This window comes from Pungitius pungitius, chromosome 3, assembly GCF_949316345.1.
Source record: "Pungitius pungitius chromosome 3, fPunPun2.1, whole genome shotgun sequence".
Classification (NCBI taxonomy): domain Eukaryota; kingdom Metazoa; phylum Chordata; class Actinopteri; order Perciformes; family Gasterosteidae; genus Pungitius; species Pungitius pungitius.
In genome coordinates, this window is record NC_084902.1 from 24492975 (window position 1) to 24512086 (window position 19112).

Genomic DNA, 19112 nt, shown 5'->3' on the forward strand with positions numbered 1-19112 from the left:
TCTTTATCCAGTACTTTTATTTGCAGCTTTTGGGGTAAAAGGTTTCAGAAATACAGGTTCTCGTAACCAGAAACACTGTTACATCTATTTACTTCAGATTGTAAAGTTTTTTTTTTTTTTAAACCAAACTCAGCGAATTGTCTTCTGGACCACGTTAGATTATAGAATCATCATAACAGATGTAACAAAATACACGGTATTTGACTCCTTACTCTAAAAATATTTTATTTCTGGCGTCACTTATATTAAAACATACCTAGGAAATATCTGCAATGTTTGGATTTTATTGTAAAACTTTTCAGAAGTAAAAGACAAAACTACTGATTTACAAAACAAAAACGCTGAAAAATGTTTTGTGACGTAAATACAAAACATCAATTGATTGCAAATTCTTTTGTATGAATTTGAATTTAAATATAAAATACAAAATATATTACATTCATTGAGAGTAATGTGTGTCATTAATTTGAGGGTACATTTTTTTCCCGACGGATATTTTCACTTTTAACACAGCAAAAGCACATCAAACTGATAACTTCGCTCCATGACCTTTTCTGACCTTTAATTTTTGGTTATCCATTAAACCATTTAGTGAATACAATGATCAGAAAAGGAACACCTGTTTCACTGTAGCAATAACAGTTATAAAGACACTTACCCTGGACAAAGTATTTTCATAACTTAATTTTATAATTGAAATAACAGCTGAACAAAGGTCTACCAAAAATGTACAAACTTACGTGCAGCAAAAATAATTCCTGACATTTTGTATACCAAAGAATAAATTGTTTTTCATATGAAATAATGTAATGGACAACCGAGTCATAAGTGTCCTGAGTGTTTTTATTCCCTTACTTTAGCTCGTCTTCCTGTTGCATAACAGGCCTTAGAATATAAAGTGTATGCTTCTTTTTTTGTGGACAGCAAAAACTACCAACTACCAACATTAAATATTAAAAAGCTGGCAGGACGGATTCCTGAACTACAACATCCTCAACATCATAAATAAAAAAGTAAACACTCAAGGAGTCACCCGGATGAAAGCATAGAGCAAAATGAAATAATTAATTCCCTATATAGACTTGGTATTAAAGGTTTGAACCAAACATTTAGTTTCAGTATAGAAAAAAATAAAACGACCCCTAACAAAACACTATTAAATACATTCAGTGGCCGGAGGAGGTCGATGGCGGCTGCAGTTTCTCAGACGTGAGGTCTTTGGCTTCTGTGTCCGACGATGAATCGGTGTCCTGGGCCTGCTGCTGCCTCATCCACATGTCGGCGTACAAGCCCCCCTTAAGCAGCAACTCCTCGTGTCTGGGATGGCGAGAGGAGAGGGGGGTGTCACTTGGAGCTCGGCGGGTGGGGGGGGGGGGGCAGTCTCAGAGCGACTGGTTACACTTACCGTCCTCGCTCGGCGATGCGGCCCTCGCTGATCACCAGAATCTGGTCTGCTCCGATTATGGTGGACAACCTTTTTACGTAGAAACACACTCTGCAGTCAAAACAACTGAAACGCACACAATTAAAACACAACCCCTCCCCCAACAACACATGCCATTTCTCACCTGTGAGCCACAACGACTGTCGTACGGTTGATGCAGACTTTGGCCAGCGAGGTCTGGATGTTGCGTTCCGTCTGCGTGTCCAGTGCAGAGGTGGCCTGCAGAGAGACAACTGTGTGTCACATGATCTCCAAGGCTTTCATTCCTGGGCTGCAACGTCTCGGTGCTCCGCCATGTCACCTCACCTCATCCAGCAGGACGATCTGTGGCGCTTTGAGGATGGTTCTGGCGATGGCCACCCGTTGCTTTTCCCCTCCACTCAGCTTCAGGCCTCTTTCGCCCACTTGCGTATCGTAACCTGTCAAAAAAACAAACAAGCGGTACAGTGATTAAAAAGGCGATTCACATCCCTCACATCGCTTTTGATCTATTCTCCAGGTCACCTTCGGGGAAGGTCATGATTTTATCGTGTATGTCGGCGGCCAGGGCAGCCTCCTCCACCTCCTGGTCGCTGGCGGAGACGCGGCCGTAGCGGATGTTGTCCCGGATGGTGTTGTTGAAAAGCACCGTGTCCTGGGGGACCACGCCGATGTGTGAGCGCAGAGATCGCTGCGTCACCTGAGGAAACACGTGACACAGATGTTTACTGGAACTGGAAAGCCCATAACACGTCTGCTGTAAGTATTGTCAAATACTCACTTTTGATATATCTTGCCCGTCGATGCGGATGCAGCCTCCCTGAATGTCATAGAAACGGAAGAGGAGTCTCATGATGGTGCTCTTCCCGGAGCCCGATGGTCCCACCTGGGGGGGGGGGGGGGGGGATGAGAAAGAAATGTCACTCGCATCCTCTGAACAGAACGTTGGCACTTTGACTTTATTGGTGATTTGAGAGGCGCTCTTTACCACTGCACATGTCTGTCCTGGAAGGACAGTGAAAGAAACATCCGTGAGAATCTGCTTGCTGGAAAGAAGAGAGAAAACGGGAGAACCGAGTCTCGTAAAAAAATAAAATAATAATAATTTCAGCAGTCATTTCTGCTGCAACCCGAAACACACGTGAACTAACCCGTTGACGTAGCTGAAGTACACATTCTTGAACTCCACCGTTCCCTTTTTGTACTGTAGACTCCCTGCATTTACTTCATCTTTGACCTGCGCAGGAGGACAAATACAGAACATGTTGAAAAGAGTTCTTCGCGACACGGAGGGTCACAGTGAGAAGACGCGGAAAGGCACCTCTTCGTCCTCTTCGAAAAGCTTGAACATGCTCTCCATGTCGATGAAAGAATTCTGGATCATTCTGCGGTGAACAAAAAGGACAACTTCACCAGAAGACGGGACCGTGAGCACAAATGGATCTTTACTGAGTCAATGCTTCCTCTTACCTGTAGTAGGTACCAAACCAGTTGAGGGGGGTGTACAACTGGATGATGTAGGAACCAAAAAGAACAAAATCTCCAACCTGAGAAAAGAGGATTTTTATTTTCTTTCAAATCAAACAGACTTCACTTCCTGTCTAAACCTGCAAAGCGTCTTGTAAAACACGGCGTCGGTACCTGAAACTTTCCTTCAGTCACAAAGTAAGCACAGAGCAGGGAGCCGGCCAGCAGCCCCCCACCGATGACCACGTTCTGTGTTTGGTTGAGGAAGGCCAGGGACGCCTGAGCCTTCCACTCCGACACCTGAAAAGGGACGGGAGGAGAAAAGATGCATCAATTAATCCCTGCCCGGGCGCGGTCAAATACAAATGATATGAAGGACTTATTAGCTTGATAAAATCTCAAATCTGTCCAGATTGAAAGTTGTCCGACTTGCCTGGTATTTCAAGATGGCGTCCTCGAAAATCCCAACCTCGTAGTTCTCTGCATTGTAGTATTTCACCTGTTATAATAGAATATAAGAAAAATGAAATAAACATCTCTGAAGAATGGAAACTCCTCCATGAGCCAAAATGCTTGATTTACCGTCTCAAAGTTCAACAAGGAGTCCACCGCCTTGGTCTTGGCATTGTTGTCCTTCTGATTCATGTCTCGCCTGTACTTGGTTCTCCATTCCGTGATGATGATGGTCAGTGCTGGTGAGGGAGGGGGGTGGGGGGGGGGGAGGAAATCCAAAATATTTCAGGGGACATCTCACTCTGTGATTTCTCGGATTGCCACGTTTCCAACGCGCACTACTTACTGAGGTACAGGGCCATGCAGACGAAGACGATGAGGCCGAACCAGGCGTTGAAATAGGTGACGAAGTAGATGATAGAAATGACGATGTCGGCCATGGTGGGGATGATGCTGAACACGATGTAGCTGTGGGCCACACAAAGGGAATCCGTGAGTTCATTCTATTTCGAGAGAGAGAGAGAGAGAGAGAGATCGAGGAAATCCCCCAATCCGTTCCAAGGCTGCCTCACCTGAGCAGGCTGTTGATGGACGTGGTGCCGCGGTCGATGCTCCTCAGCACGTCGCCGGTCTTGCGGCCCAGGTGCCAGCGCAGCGAGAGCGAGTGCAGGTGGCTGAACAGGCGCACCTGCACCACGCGGTTGGTGAACTGCTGCACCCGGATCCACAGGAAGGAGCGCAGGTTACTGATGAAACCCGACGCGCCTGGGAGAAGGGGAGTGAGGGTGGGGGGGGGGGGACAACAATGATGGGCGCTGTGGACTCGGGGTATCACTTGGGAAGTGTTCGACTCGTCTTGGTCCTACCTGCACCGCCGCCCTGCATGAACTTGAGCAGGACATATATGCACACGGTGGTGGCCAGAGAGCGCCAGCTGCTGCCGTCGGTCAGCTGGTTCACTGAGAGGGACGAAAGACGTTACGTTGTCATATCACGGATTCCTGTTTGCACTAATAGCGTGCTGCTGAGCTTGCCAGCACGGCCCGTTCAACTCGAGAAGACTCCCGTCTAGGACATGCCCCTCACCGATGTTCTTGTAGTAGATGGGCACAAAGACGTTGACGACCCTCTCGATTCCCAGCAGCGTCAAACAGAAGACGACCAGAAACTGGAGGAGGGTGTTCCCCCGGGGCCACATGTAGGGAAGAAGCACGCGGACCTTCTTCTTGAAACCCAGCCAGGTTGACTGGTTCTCTTCTGATTCGCCCAAGAGGCCCTGAGGCAAAGAGAAACGTGTCGAATACTTGAACGTCCCAGGAGCGTCACGCGGGGGAAACATGCGCTCACCTGTCCACTGCCCTCTACGTCCCGCTCGTCTTCGTTTATCAGGAGCATGTACGGTTTCCGTGGCAACCCCGGAGCTTTGAGACCGATGAAGAAGAGCAGCCCGGTGCTGGTGTAGCGTATCAGCCACAGGAAGAACTGAACCTGAGGGGATCATTGGGAATTCAAAACAGATCAATATGGATACCAGTGAATGTGCATTGTTCAATGATCGTAATGCAGCTTTGTATTACAAAATGACTAAATTAGGGGTGTCATTTACAGCACAATGACCAAGCATTTGCGAAATTATATCCATGTGTAATACCGTATTATTTAAAAATGATCAAATATTTGTTCTTGACTGTGTTGAAAAAAATTTCTTGAAGTTGTAATGAGGTTTCAAATTGAGCAGAGAATAAATAGTTTGGGGTGTAGATTAGGAGAATACCACAAAACAACATAACCAAAAAAAATATCCAGTCATGCTTACAATTATATAACTAGCGAATTATTGTACTGACTCAGTGTGGGAGGGGCCAGAGGAGGATCTTACGGATTGATTGGTTAGCAGTGGGCCTGCAATCTGATAGTCAGAATGAGCAGTGACTCAGCAAAAAGTAGGCTCTCTTGTTGGCCACACCGACGTTGCCGTTTGCGTGCCTGTCTCCATTTGTTGCCATGGAATGGACACTTGAAACAAGAAAAACTGGACGGCTTAGTGCCGGGCGGCAGGAGTGTCTCAAAAAGACACGCCTATGTATATATTCTTTAACATTAAACTAACCTTTGGCCCATTAGCCAAAAAAACAAAACGAAAGAGATGACAGAGTGAGATTGAAATTAGATAAACTTTTCCCTGGATAGATAGGAATGGAGATAAAAGACATACACGCCCTGTATGCATTCATGTCTTGTGTGCTGGTACAAAGGACAGCAGCAAAGCAATGCGTAGGATCTGAATGCGCAGGGGGCCTTATTCATAAAACAGCTGAAAAAATGTACAGCACATTAGAGACTTGACCAAGTCCTTTTCTCCTCCTCACCTGTTGTTCAGTGTCCTCCAGGCCCCACCACCAGTGCGGACTGGACCAGGAGACGAAGGCCAAGTTCTCCGCCGAGAACGCCAACGCCCAGAACAGCAGCAGGGCCGCGCTGTGGCCCCTCGTCCGGGCCATCAGCAGGGCCCTCCGTCTCTCCACCTTCAGCAGGGCAAAGGACCAAGCCCAGCCCAGCGCGGAGAAGCAGCCGTACAGCACCGCGTACCCCGGGAGCTCTCCCCCTATGGCGGCCCGCCACACCGTCCCGCCCACAAACTGGAGGATCAGGAGGACGGAGACGGCCAGCTGGAAACCGTAGAGGCGGGAGCGCGGGATGAACTTGGGCTCCATCGCCGTGCCATATTTCTGGTAGAACACGCAGTGGACGGTGCCCAGGAAGAAGGCGATGGTGAGCTGGATGCAGGGGACCAGGGTGAAGTAGAAGCACGGGGAGATGCCCCTGTCCACCCAGGTGCTAGAGATGGAGGAATTGGCTTCACAGTAACCCTGAATGAACACCATGGCTAAAGCTGGGGTGGGGGGGAGGAGGAGAGGGGAGAGAGAGACAGTATGTCATCAGAGACGCATCACAACCTGAGATAAAAGTGGGTCAAAAACCATGGGACATATCTTCGCGCTGAAGAAGGGCCTGGACGTTCTCCACACACTTGCATAGGTGCAACACAGCTCTGCCATAATAGGCAGTAGACCTCAGTGACATTTTGTTTTGCTGAGTCATGGTTAGAAATGAACCGTACCGCCACACATGTGGCGAATTGACCAAATATGTTGTGGGGAGAGCAGTGTGAAACGCTTTTGTGTTGGCGTTAAGCGAACCAACTCCAATACCGTTCATACGGAGAGAAAAGAACCGTAAACGTAGACAGCGTTAAAGGTGAACTCACCGCATTCGCCGGGCAGTTTATGTCAACTTCTGTCTCCTCGACGACTCTCTCGTCACGAACAGAGGTTACTCCAGAGAAGCTATCAAGTCACAACAATTATCTGTGAAGCTAAACCCAGTCGGCTTTACGCAGCTTTAAAACAAACGGCAGCTTACAACGCGGCGGACCGAGGGGAGCAGCGTTCCGGTGATACATAGCCGGGCGTCTGTCATCGCTACCACCAAGTCGTCCTTGTTACGTGCATGTTGGTTTAAGAAGCCCCAATCCGTGACTCGGCGATCGACGCTTTACGCAACAGCGTTCGATTGGATGGGTCTGTGGGTGCACGCGGCGCCCCCTGGAGGATGAAAACGGACAGGATTCACGTAGACCGGAAGTAGAGGACAGAAGGTGTTTTGGGGAAAAAAAGGTTTACAAGCGTTTACAATTTTACGCAGGTAAACAGAAGTTGGTTATTGCCAGCTGATGTAAGCAAATATGTTGTAATAAAAAGTACTCATTATGGATTATATTTTTCATCTAGGCCTACATATATATATATATATATATATATACAGTATATCCTTTTTAACTATATATATATCCTTTTTAACTGCTTCATATGCTGTTGGATTGTTTAATCGCATGCTTTATGTTTTACTAAGTATGTTTTGGATACAACTTTAAAACTTGTTTCAGATAAATGAGGAGTATTGTATGTCCTTGTGAAATTAGACCAGAATGGAAATACTCAAGGAAATTAGAAGTATAGTATAGCAGTTATATTTCAGCATTGTAAATGAGATACACTTCACTAACAGTTCAATGAAAAGAGCAATGCTAAGCCTTTGTGATCTAATAAATCTTTACGAGCCAATTTTTGTCACGTATTTTCAGTTGACTTCCTCAGTTTCATAACCAAAAGGAAGATTTCATTTATCTTATTGGATTGTGAGGGGGAAAAAGATAACTGGAAAGAAAGGACACTCTGCAGTGCTACAAAATGATCAAGAGATGGCAGTAAATACTAAGGTATAATCAGACGAAACTGCCGTATTCAACCTCCGTCATGTCTGAACAATAGGCATTAAAACTTCCCACAAGAGACACAGGTGGTGGGAAAAAACAAGTCTTGGAGATGGGAAATAATAATACTGATTAACATTTTATCAATGCTAACGCTGTTATACACAGCCATATGAAGTGAACAAGCGACTATAGAAACAACAACGCCCCTTCCCCACGAAAAAAGCCAATTTAAAGTCAAAGGGACACAGGAAGTCTTTCAGTGATGAGAGGGTTTAAGCTTAAAGCTTTTCCCATCAAAGTGTAAATTCAGGGTTGAGTACAAAGACTGGAAGTGACTCAAAAGCCATCTGTCGCGTCTGTCCTTCCTGAGGGGATGAATGAAAGACTCTGCAGACTGAAGTGTGTGTATCTGTGTGTACCTGCATGTGAAGGAATAAAAAATGGGAAGCGTATCCTAATGTGAAAGAGGAAGGAGCTTACACAGACACACACACACACACACACACACACACAGGACGCAGGCTGAGATGGGAAAAGGGGTAAATCTTATCATTTAGAGCCTTCACAATGGGCATAAAGAGCTGCTAATCTGCTTCATCTCCCCGGCTCTTTTGTGTGAGTGGAAATGGACCTTCTGTCCATCGGCTGCTTGAATCCCTGCTCTTTTGTCTCCCACTGGATGTGATGGCCTGCCCATCACAGACCCCTCATCTCTCTCCCCTTTTGTGGGCGTCTCCGCCCTCAGCACACAGGCTCAGCTGGAGCCCCATAAGTCCGTTAGGTGTGTCTTTTCTTTTGCTCAATCTCACCTTTTTCCCTCATTCTCATTTATGCTTCTTTGTCCGCCTGAAGCTGTCTGACACGCGGGGATGGTAAAAGGCGGGGATAAGATGGATGTGTGTGCCAATCTAATCCCTTAATTTAGTGAGAAGAGAATGCTGGTACGTCCAATCTCATTAGTACTGAAGGCAATCAAGGAAGCTTGGGGTTCTGTTGAATGTGGTATTCACAGAAGGATTGGGCTTTGTGTACACCGTTCTTACCAGTAGCCCAATGGCGGATGACCGTTGCTACCTGCCACCCGCTATTGTGTGGCAGCAGCATCTTGTCAATCAGATTTTTCTTTGCGGATAAATAAAGGTATAGCTTTTTTGCTGTTTAGAAACTTGAAAGTATAATCCGTGTGTCATTGTCTGTGTTGAGTTTATACCAGATCCAGCCCCGCAGTTAGAATAACACTGGGAAAAAAGGCCGGCGGTCTAGACCCTTCCTTTGACCCATATGTCTGCTGGGAGATTCTTCATTTAGCACGTTTTCAACCGGTTTCATCATAGTGGTGCTCGAGTTAAAGGACCACCTCCCGCTTTTGAGTGGAGGCGCTTTCCACTGACAGATTTTCTGTGAGGGGTAAATAAAAAATGGGACACTCTTTTATTCTTTCCTGATAGGTTATGAGTGTAAATTCAGAGCCTCGAAACGAGCAATGGCTCACAGGGTCGATGAACTCCACATGTTTGAAAGAGCTGGACGTCGCATCTCTGAGCTTGAGCCTGAACTGTCCGACCCCCGGTGCCCCACAGTGAGGTGCCCAACCACCGGGAATAACATCTCCCGTCCAACTGCACTTGAGAAATGCAAAAGGGCCTCCTCCCCCCGCACCCCCCACCCCCACTGAGTGGAGAGCCAGAAGGTGAGCGAGAAGTGGTAGAGGAAGACAGACAGAAGAGTGTGTGTGTCCGTCTGTGCGAGATAACACAGGCTGGAGGAACCAGATTGACGCCCTGGTGCCTCAGCGTGTGGGCGAATGTGTCCCAGATACAGAGGCAGAGAGGTATTGTTAGAGAAGACACAGGGCCCCAAAAGTAACATATCTACACACTTCAGGCACAATGGAGTGGAAAAACTAGCAGCAGCTTTCTCCAATATGGCACACACATACACACACACACAGAAAGACCAGTAGACTTATAAATGTCTGGATCTTCCCTTTTGAGCCTCAAACTCTAGTTAGTCTCGTTCCTTTGTTTCAACGCATTGACTTGCCAAACTTCTTGCATCCCGAGAGCCTCCGCCCCCTAAAATCATCTCAGAACTATTTTGCTGTGGTCATTCGACGCTGACTCACGTCTTATTAACAATCCCGGAGAAAAAGGGAAACGCAGATTCCAGAATGTTAATGGACGAAAGGGTAGCGCCTTGTGGGCTACTCAAGAGATATCGGTACAATGGAAGATGGGGCTGGAAGTCCCTTTTGGGAGCGTGCTGTGCTGCATCACGGATCATGGTAATTCAATGTTGAATGAAGTGCATTTATGGACCAGAAGATACTGCATAGATTTAAAGTGCACTAAAGGAGGCGTAAAGATGAATGGAGGCGATGTCTAGAGAGGTTTCTGAAAACCCATGGATTTGATGCAAATTCTCTATTTAATCCCTTTGAATAATTTATTTTTCCAATTTATTAAACTCTCTTAGGAACAGAATGCCACACATCTTCAAGGCAGTTCAAAATAATGCACAAGAAGGCGGGATTATCTCATCAAAAGCCAAGAAAATAAACACCATCTATCCTTGAAGCCATGAGGAACTGTAATATGGGAAGAAATGGAGCCATTTGAGGCCTAAACAGTCTCCTGTTGCCCTCCCCTTCTTTCCATCGCAGATTTGTGGACGCGGGGGTTGACGGCACCACCAGTGATGGAGTCTTTGATGCGTCCGTCCTGCTGCAAGTGTCGTGAGGTGGATGCGCGTGACCTTCAGGTACTTTAATACAACCTCTGCCAAATAACAGACCCCTCGAGTGAGCCGCAGTGGCTTTAACACAGCCATGACCATAGCTCCTTCTGGACATACGGGTCCAAAACATTGCAGTTTGTTTCCCCTCAATAGATAAACTAATCAAAATTAAAACTCAATAGATTCAAATGTTTAGAAATTGCACGCATTTGATCTATACAAAATATCACCAAATACCATTATGTTGTATGTGTCTTGAACATTTTAATATACAGACAAAAAGCACGCATCACAGTGTTCTGGAACTTGCTGCCATCTGGAACAAGAATCCGATGATTCCAATATTGGAGACAGTCTTTTCAAAGCACCACATATCAGATCAGAATTTTGATCCATTTGAGTTATTACACGAACAAAATAACAGCTGTTTTTTTAGGGTTCACAGACTGTAAAACCTAATCCACCATGGAACTTGATCAACGCCTCAAAAAGGCTCGGATGCGGGTACGTTTTTTTTCATTCGGATTGTTTTTTAAACCACAAAAAGATGTGATAGATAACGTTTTTCAATTAAGAAATAATGTCCCCTTCTCCCAGGAAAAGGGCCATCGCATTTCTGCAGAGCTCCAACATGCAGAGCGCCTACCAGTGCGAATAGCATATGGATCACGTCCCAGTAAAATGCACGGCAGTGCTGCTCCCTATGATGAAAGAAGGTAAGCTTCGCATTAGACTTCCTGAAAACATCAAAAAAGACGAGATGTGGAGCAAGTGCTGCCGGTTAAAGCTTTTATTACGTTGCAGCATGAAACATTTTGACATTAAACATGTTCACATGCACACCTGATCACAGCATGTGCACATAATAATAGCAACCATCTTAACTTGTCACAGCTGACATCAACTACATAGAAAGTCTAATAATCAGTCAGTTTGCACCTCGCCGAAACCAGCTGCTGACACTATTTTTGTACGCAGGTTTCAAAAAGCAAAGCCACCAATAAAGTGCATCAACTTTTCACATATCCTCACCGAGGAGGTCTTGCTACCTCCAAGCCCTCCACTTGGCATGACGGACACGGGAGACACACTTGAGATCAACTTAAAAAGATTCAGGTTTTCTTCTCTGGATGGACTCCCACTTCCCCGAGGTTCCCCACACGCTGCCGATGAGTTGGGCACGGGAGACTCTCCCGAGAAAAAGAACCAAGGCGTGAAAGAGGCTGTGTGTCTGTCTCCGCTCTCCCTGCCTCTCAGCAGGAAGGCTCCTGAGGTTCCCCAGCTTCAAAGTCCTCCCGTGCTGCACATGGGACTCTCTCGCGGGGAGAAGAGGTACCCGGACTTGAGAAACATTGTCTTTCCTTGTCTAGACGATGACAGTGATCATAAGCGACCCAACCTGTCGCGTCAGGAGGTTCCTCTACGTCCAAGTCCTCCCCCACCCGTGCTTTACATGGGACACACTCATCAGAAGAGGTATCCGGACTTGAGAAACATTGTCTTTCCTTGTCTAGACGATGACAGTGATCCTAAGCGACCCAACCTGTCGCGTCAGGAGGTTCCTCTACGCCCAAGTCCTCCCCCACCCGTGCTTTACATGGGACACACTCATCAGAAGAGGTACCCGGACTTGAGAAACATTGTCTTTCCTTGTCTAGACGATGACAGTGATCCTAAGCGACCCAACCTGTCGCGTCAGGAGGTTCCTCTACGTCCAAGTCCTCCCCCACCCGTGCTTTACATGGGACACACTCATCAGAAGAGGTATCCGGACTTGAGAAACATTGCCTTTCCTTGTCTAGACGATGACAGTGATCCTAAGCGACCCAACCTGTCGCGTCAGGAGGTTCCTCTACGTCCAAGTCCTCCCCCACCCGTGCTTTACATGGGACACACTCATCAGAAGAGGTACCCGGACTTGAGAAACATTGCCTTTCCTTGTCTAGACGATGACAGTGATCCTAAGCGACCCAACCTGTCGCGTCAGGAGGTTCCTCTACGCCCAAGTCCTCCCCCACCCGTGCTTTACATGGGACACACTCATCAGAAGAGGTATCCGGACTTGAGAAACATTGTCTTTCCTTGTCTAGACGATGACAGTGATCCTAAGCGACCCAACCTGTCGCGTCAGGAGGTTCCTCTACGTCCAAGTCCTCCCCCACCCGTGCTTTACATGGGACACACTCATCAGAAGAGGTACCCGGACTTGAGAAACATTGTCTTTCCTTGTCTAGACGATGACAGTGATCCTAAGCGACCCAACCTGTCGCGTCAGGAGGTTCCTCTACGTCCAAGTCCTCCCCCACCCGTGCTTTACATGGGACACACTCATCAGAAGAGGTACCCGGACTTGAGAAACATTGCCTTTCCTTGTCTAGACGATGACAGTGATCCTAAGCGACCCAACCTGTCGCGTCAGGAGGTTCCTCTACGTCCAAGTCCTCCCCCACCCGTGCTTTACATGGGACACACTCATCAGAAGAGGTACCCGGACTTGAGAAACATTGTCTTTCCTTGTCCAGACGATGACAGTGATCCTAAGCGACCCAACCTGTCGCGTCAGGAGGTTCCTCTACGCCCAAGTCCTCCCCCACCCGTGCTTTACATGGGACACACTCATCAGAAGAGGTATCCGGACTTGAGAAACATTGTCTTTCCTTGTCTAAACGATGACAGTGATCCTAAGCGACCCAACCTGTCGCGTCAGGAGGTTCCTCTACGTCCAAGTCCTCCCCCACCCGTGCCTTACATGGGACACACTCATCAGAAGAGGTACCCGGATTTGAGAAACATTGCCTTTCCTTGTCTAGACGATGACAGTGATCCTAAGCGACCCAACCTGTCGCGTCAGGAGGTTCCTCTACGTCCAAGTCCTTCCCCACCCGTGTTTTACATGGGACACACTCATCAGAAGAGGTACCCGGATTTGAGAAACATTGCCTTTCCTTGTCTAGACGATGACAGTGATCCTAAGCGACCCAACCTGTCGCGTCAGGAGGTTCCTCTACGTCCAAGTCCTTCCCCACCCGTGTTTTACATGGGACACACTCATCAGAAGAGGTACCCGGATTTGAGAAACATCGTTTCTCAAAGGTGGCTGTGTGGGAGCCGTGATGGACCACACCGTGAGAAGAAATACCTTGATTTATCTACTGTTACTTTTCCTTGTCTGGACGCAGACATATGAGTCCGACATAACATCAAAACCTCGAATGCCAACACTTGCTCATGAATTAAAAGTGATGAAATGAAATTGTTGTTTTATACTTAAAATGAAAATAAAATGAGGAATTAAAATTTCCAAATGGCGCGTCAGTCAAGTCTTGTGTGTAACAAACCTGTCCCAGGAGGCAGAAATGAAATAAGGCGGCGCGGGGAGACGGAGCTTCCGTAGGGTGCCGGCTGAGAGGGAGGCGTGGGAGGAGCACTGTATGGCTTTGCCAGCTGCTACTGATTGGACAGGAGGAGGTTCACTGGATTGCAACATTTTGAAAACAGGACATGCAACAGGTGCAAAAATGAGTGCAACGGGGGCACACAGCAGACAAAACCCGTAAATGCAAATATGTATTCTAGCAAAAGCAAATATATACGTTCATGTTATCTCGAACCAGGGTTTCAACACTTAGCCAGACGCAGATCCACACTTGAGCGGTGATTTACCCTTAACACCTCGGAATAATGGCGAATGAAGTAAGAAGTATTAAATGAACTGAAAGTGCTTCTACGACCCCACCCTCACACTACAGAAAGATTAAGAGGAGCGGCGCTCCTTCCTGCATGAGCGGCGCTGCAGCCGGGCTGATTTACGGGGCTACGCTGCCACAGAGCCGAGTGTCACTTTTTAAAAGAGCATCTCTTTCCTCTGGGCTGCAGGCTGACGGATAATGCTTTTGTGCATTACCGAGAAGGGAAGGCCATCCATCATGGCTGCGTGTGTGTGTGTGTGTGTGTCACAGTATGTGCTGATTGTATGCAGGTAGCGTTGCCCTCCCCAAGGCTGCGGTGTGGTTATGGAAGGGGAGGAGAGAGAGAGGGGAGGCCTTCCCCGGGCCGAGGCGAGGAAGGCTGAGCATCTGGAGATGAGGACTCTCCCCCGTGTCGAGCGGGGGCGGGTTATTTATTTGGTCGGGGGGGTCGTGGGAATACTGGAAGCATCTTCTGGCTGATGAAGAGCTGATGCTCTCAGACACATTGAAATGCCAGCGGCGCTACGTGTTTGGTGTCAAGGGCTACCTTTTCCGCACCAGATGTTGTCAGGCTGATCGGTCGAATGGGAGGAGGCACAGCAGTGCACACGCACCCTCCTGTAGGTACAGAGCCTACACAAGCAAGCAGAAGGCATTGTTTTATATTCATAAGTTACGGGAGCTGTTTTTGAATGGCAACCTTTTTTGACAGTCTCACCATTCAACACTCAGCAGGGGACCCGCCTGTGCAGCGGGGAAAGGCCCACATTCTGTTATGGCTTGTTTTCAGGAAAGATTTCAGGTGAAAGGAAATAAATAAATCACGTTTTGGACACAAATGGCTAGAAAATACAAGGAAAAAGCAGTGCGGAATGAATTTATATGAACATCATTTTCAAAAACCCAGGAAATCCACTCATTACAGAGGAGCACTTCTCAGTTCTTTAGCAAGGCGCCATGACAGAGACACTAGAGTTTGACCTGCCGAGCTCCGCAGGGCCAACGTAGAACATTCCGTGCTGAATCTGGTCCCGCAGCCGCGCTCGTTTCCATAACAGCCTCAGGTGAAGGGGAAGGAGGCCACTAGCAAAATGCATGGGGGACTAAACCGCGGTTAATGCACGACGAGCTGGTCCACACATGCACTACAGCCGCGCCACTCCGCAGCCTGCTCTTGTTGTTTTCCCATTTCCCATGTGTGTATTCAGAAGACGGGGGCAGGTGGTGCGCTCTCCCCATGGTTCCATCCTCCGAGGGGTTATTACTGTCACAAATAATCCCACAATGACGCCAAAGTCCAAACAGTTACAAAAAAAGAGAGACGGGATATGGATTTGATATTTGCAGCCGGGGATTGTCAGTTGATTTTGTCTGTTGTTCTTTTTCTTTTTTGTTTGTTGTTCTTCCCAGTGTATATGTGGAAACTGCAGCCTAGCGTCTTTGTGTGTGGCCTTGGTCATGGGAGGAAGGCCCTTTTGTGCAACTTGCTTACTCTACTACGATGTGTTTACGCGACGCCCCGCCCGCGTGCCCCAATGGCCTGATGCTGTTATGTCTCCCAGAGCCCCGGACTGTAGCTTGAGAGGGGCTGATAAGCTAAATTGAGCAGGCCTCCTTTTTTTCCTCCCTCGTCTGTTTGGCGGGATGCAGAACGATTGTTTGCGACGCGTGCTGCGTCCATATTTCTCTCGCTCTCTGAATCCCAAATGCGCGCAAACTGCAAAATTTACCTCTGCGATAAATTGATCCTGGTGAAAAAAAAAGCCACCCCGTGCAGATAACTGAGAGGAGCTCGAGGAGATAAACTCCCTCGAATCCACCGTTGTGACATCACTCAGCGGGAGTGTTTGTGTGTGCGCGTGTCTGGGTGTGTTGAGATACAGAAAAAGAGAGAGGGATTTCTAAGTCGGCAGCATGAATAATGTTTAACTGGAGCTCAGCACAGCTGAATGAGGCTGTAAATCCGCTTTCTCCTGGGCGTAGTTACTCAGAGGGCCGTGGTACAGAACCATCGCAGAGAGAAGGATGTCACCGCATTACTGTCGCACAAACACACACACACACAGACACACACACACGAACGCACCATTTCTGCTTCCTATTCAAGGCATGAAATATAACCCTTACCATCAAGAGCAACCCACTCAGAGGATCGAGGATACATGGAGCACAGAGCTCCATCCGACATTAACCAAACACAGAGACCTCTCCTCTTGAGGCTTCACGTCCACTCAGGCCTCACTGGCTCATAACGTGCACTGCTCGGGATCAAATCCAGACACAGGGACAAAAAAAAGGGAGAAAAAAAAAAAAAAAAAAACCACAGCTGCAATTTTCCTCCAAGGGAGATGTGTCTAAATGGATGGTGCATTTGTTAATGGCTTTTGAGGGTTAAAACAGATTCCATGCTTTTCCCGCTGCATCTTCTTATTTACTGCTGTGTTTCACACTGCAGAGTCCAACTCCCTCAAAGGGGAAGCGTGGCGAGTGTTCTCCAATTTGATTCAGATGAGGAGATTTATGCACAGTGACGAGGGGCTGCGTGAGGTTGGGCTTTCTTTTTATTTTTATGGTCAGAATCGTCAATTAGTTGGCCACAGATGGGTCTCAAAGTCATGAGGAGGCTGTATAAATTACGCCACTAAACTGGCCGTGCCTCACACAACAGACCGAGGCGTTGACATAATAATAATTTTCTCTTTCTTATTTTCTCTTTCTTCCCCCTTCCACCTCCCCTCACTTCCCGCTGTAATGACGGCGAGGGTGAATTGTGATGAGCACAGCTGTTTATTAACTCGTTTCTGAAATCTGCCTCGGCTGCATTCATGAAAGCGCGCCGCTTTTTCCCCCATTGCTAATTGATTACTTTTTTTTCCTCAGAATTTACAAGTTTGTTTTTTCGTTCTATTACTGACGCGCCTGTTCAGACAATGAAAGGCCCGGCCGGTTAACTCTGTAGAAATCATTTGACAGATGCAAAGTTAGGAATTGTCTGCGGGGCCGGCATCGGGCAGACTGTTACAGACGATTTCAGATGTTTTGTTCAAGAATCTCGACAACCTGTCAAGTATGATTGCTCCACTAACCGCCCTTCTTCACTTAACTTGTGATTGGCAGATATATTTTTAGCTGTTTTTTTTCCTCTCAGGTTCAAGAGTTCAAATTGATTCAGGTTTAACAAAAGCTGTCTGATCTGTTTTTAGAAATAGGTGCCAACAGAATGATCTCTCACTCTGAATAGAGTTTTAAAGACGATCTTTAAAAGAGTGCTCGATTCAAATGACAACTGATAGATGGGAAAATGTGTGTTTCAGAACAGTCCAAAGGTCTCGCTATTTCTTTCCAGTGTCTGGGTTGTTTTCAGAGCTCTGTAGCCTGCTCCTCCTCCCTTCTTTGACGAGAGGCTCAAGAGTGACTGAAGTGCTGTATTGACAGGGAAAAAGACTCCAATTAAAAACAAGACCACATCTCTGTTCTACTGCCACATCCATTTGATTAAACAATGCTTAAACAATACAAGTATTTCTCAAGCAGCGCTTCTACTAGAGTAACAATTGTACTGGTCTCAGATGTCAAACACTTGGCCTGTAACGCCTTCACTCAAGCTCAAACGCACATCACCCCTGACAGATGGTTAGGACCCACTGCGCGAGGTCTGCAAAAGGCCTCCCGCAATGCCCGATAACAGGTTTCTGGGGCTACATAGGGAAATGGTGACTGTAAACACACCAGCCTCAAGTGGAGCGAACAGGTGGCCCACCACATAGGGTCTCGCTGGTCACGTTGCGCGTCTCCAACAAAGGTTCACCCACGAGGAAAATGCTCCAGGAACCCTACGCTGGCAGCGGAGGATACATCGGATGCTCGCGCAGAATCCACCCTGCTGCTTACCCAGCCCAGCGCGAGGCGTCAGCTTCCGTCCAGCATCCAACCAAAGATGCGCATTCCACAGCGCCGTCGCGGTCCCCAAAATGGCAGAAAGAAGCCGGCCTAGTTTGCAACTCGGGAACGGAGGGTCTCTCGTTTCCGCTGGTTTCCGCTGGTTTCCGCTGCTTATTTGTTTTTTCGGGGACAGTATCCTCCTGTGGCCCGGGAGAAGATAGTGTCACGCAGGAAGGAGAGTGATCATCCGTCTGGTGCTTACACAAGACTTTGGCATGTGTTATCGCTCGGCCTGTCGTCATTGGCGGGCGAGTTGCCACAGAGCCCCGTTTCCATCCTACACATACACACTCTGACCCATATAGGTGCTTTGAACCGCTGGCAGGCCAGACACGATAATCTGGGCCCCCTTCCCAGGAAGACCTTTGGGATGTGGGTGCGTAATGGTGTGTGTTTGTGTGTGTGTGCATAAAACATCTCTGCATGTGTATATGCAGCAGTTTGGCATCTAGATTTTTGGATGGCGTTGAAAGAGATGTGAGGTTTAGTCTCGAGGTGGTTCTCTTAGGCCCAGTCACCGAAGGCTCACGGAGGAGGATACGGGGGATTTCTGATTTCTGAATTCCTCCTAAGGAGTTCTGGCGTAATAAATATTCTTCGCGATCGCAAGATGTTTAAAAAAAAAACTCTGTTGCCAAACAAAGACTAACTGCCTGTTTGGAGTCTCTTCCATCTTGATTACCTAATCCCCAGATTAATTAGCTGCGAGTTGCAGACACTTCCTGTGGCGCGACCCTCAAATGGGCTCCCTCCTCAGTCTGGCCTATCGACTTACAGGGTGCCAGAGCTTTACTTTGAAGGCCGTCTCGGCTTCAGAGGCGAAAAAACCCCCTCTGATCTGACGGCTAAAGGAAAGGGCCCCCGCAGAGTGATAAAAACCAAGAAAAACAACATTTGCGTAACTCACACACTCGCAGAAAGAGAAGAAGAAAAAAAAAAAGGAAGAAGAATAATTTGGTCGTGAAAACAAGGGGCGGTATGGAACAGTGACAATCTGGCTCCTTTGGTAATTTCCTGTCGGCGTTCGTTCCTGTGATGTGGTCGAGACTGTTCTGCCGGGATCAATCAAACCTTTCGAGCAGATGGCATCGTGCTCCCCCGGCGGACTCGGGGATAGTCGGTGTTT

At 47.5% G+C, this 19112-nt stretch overlaps 1 protein-coding gene across 1 annotated transcript; it reads right to left on the reverse strand.

Annotated features, from left to right (window-relative positions):
* Positions 1-6: 6 nt before the first annotated feature.
* Positions 7-6992, reverse strand: abcb6a (ATP-binding cassette, sub-family B (MDR/TAP), member 6a). Its single transcript, XM_037474537.2, has 20 exons — positions 6612-6992; positions 5713-6236; positions 4691-4831; positions 4430-4619; positions 4210-4302; positions 3916-4108; positions 3690-3811; positions 3473-3582; positions 3324-3389; positions 3065-3190; positions 2894-2970; positions 2745-2808; positions 2575-2660; positions 2412-2469; positions 2205-2309; positions 1949-2123; positions 1751-1863; positions 1569-1663; positions 1406-1474; positions 7-1317 (listed from the first exon to the last, which is right to left on the reverse strand). Exons 2-20 carry the CDS (start codon positions 6226-6228, stop codon positions 1167-1169), a joined length of 2550 nt encoding a protein of 849 aa, XP_037330434.1. The 5' UTR covers positions 6229-6236; positions 6612-6992; the 3' UTR covers positions 7-1166.
* Between the last annotated feature and the right edge of the window lie 12120 nt (positions 6993-19112).

Excerpts from the sequence above, each read along its gene's own strand:
- abcb6a (XM_037474537.2), bottom strand. The coding sequence starts at position 6,228 with ATGGTGTTCATTCAGGGTTACTGTGAAGCCAATTCCTCCATCTCTAGC. Across the intron at positions 2,661-2,744 it reads TTTTCGAAGAGGACGAAGAG|GTCAAAGATGAAGTAAATGC; the intron begins GTGCCTTTCCGC and ends CCTCCTGCGCAG. Across the intron at positions 1,664-1,750 it reads AGATCGTCCTGCTGGATGAG|GCCACCTCTGCACTGGACAC; the intron begins GTGAGGTGACAT and ends GTCTCTCTGCAG.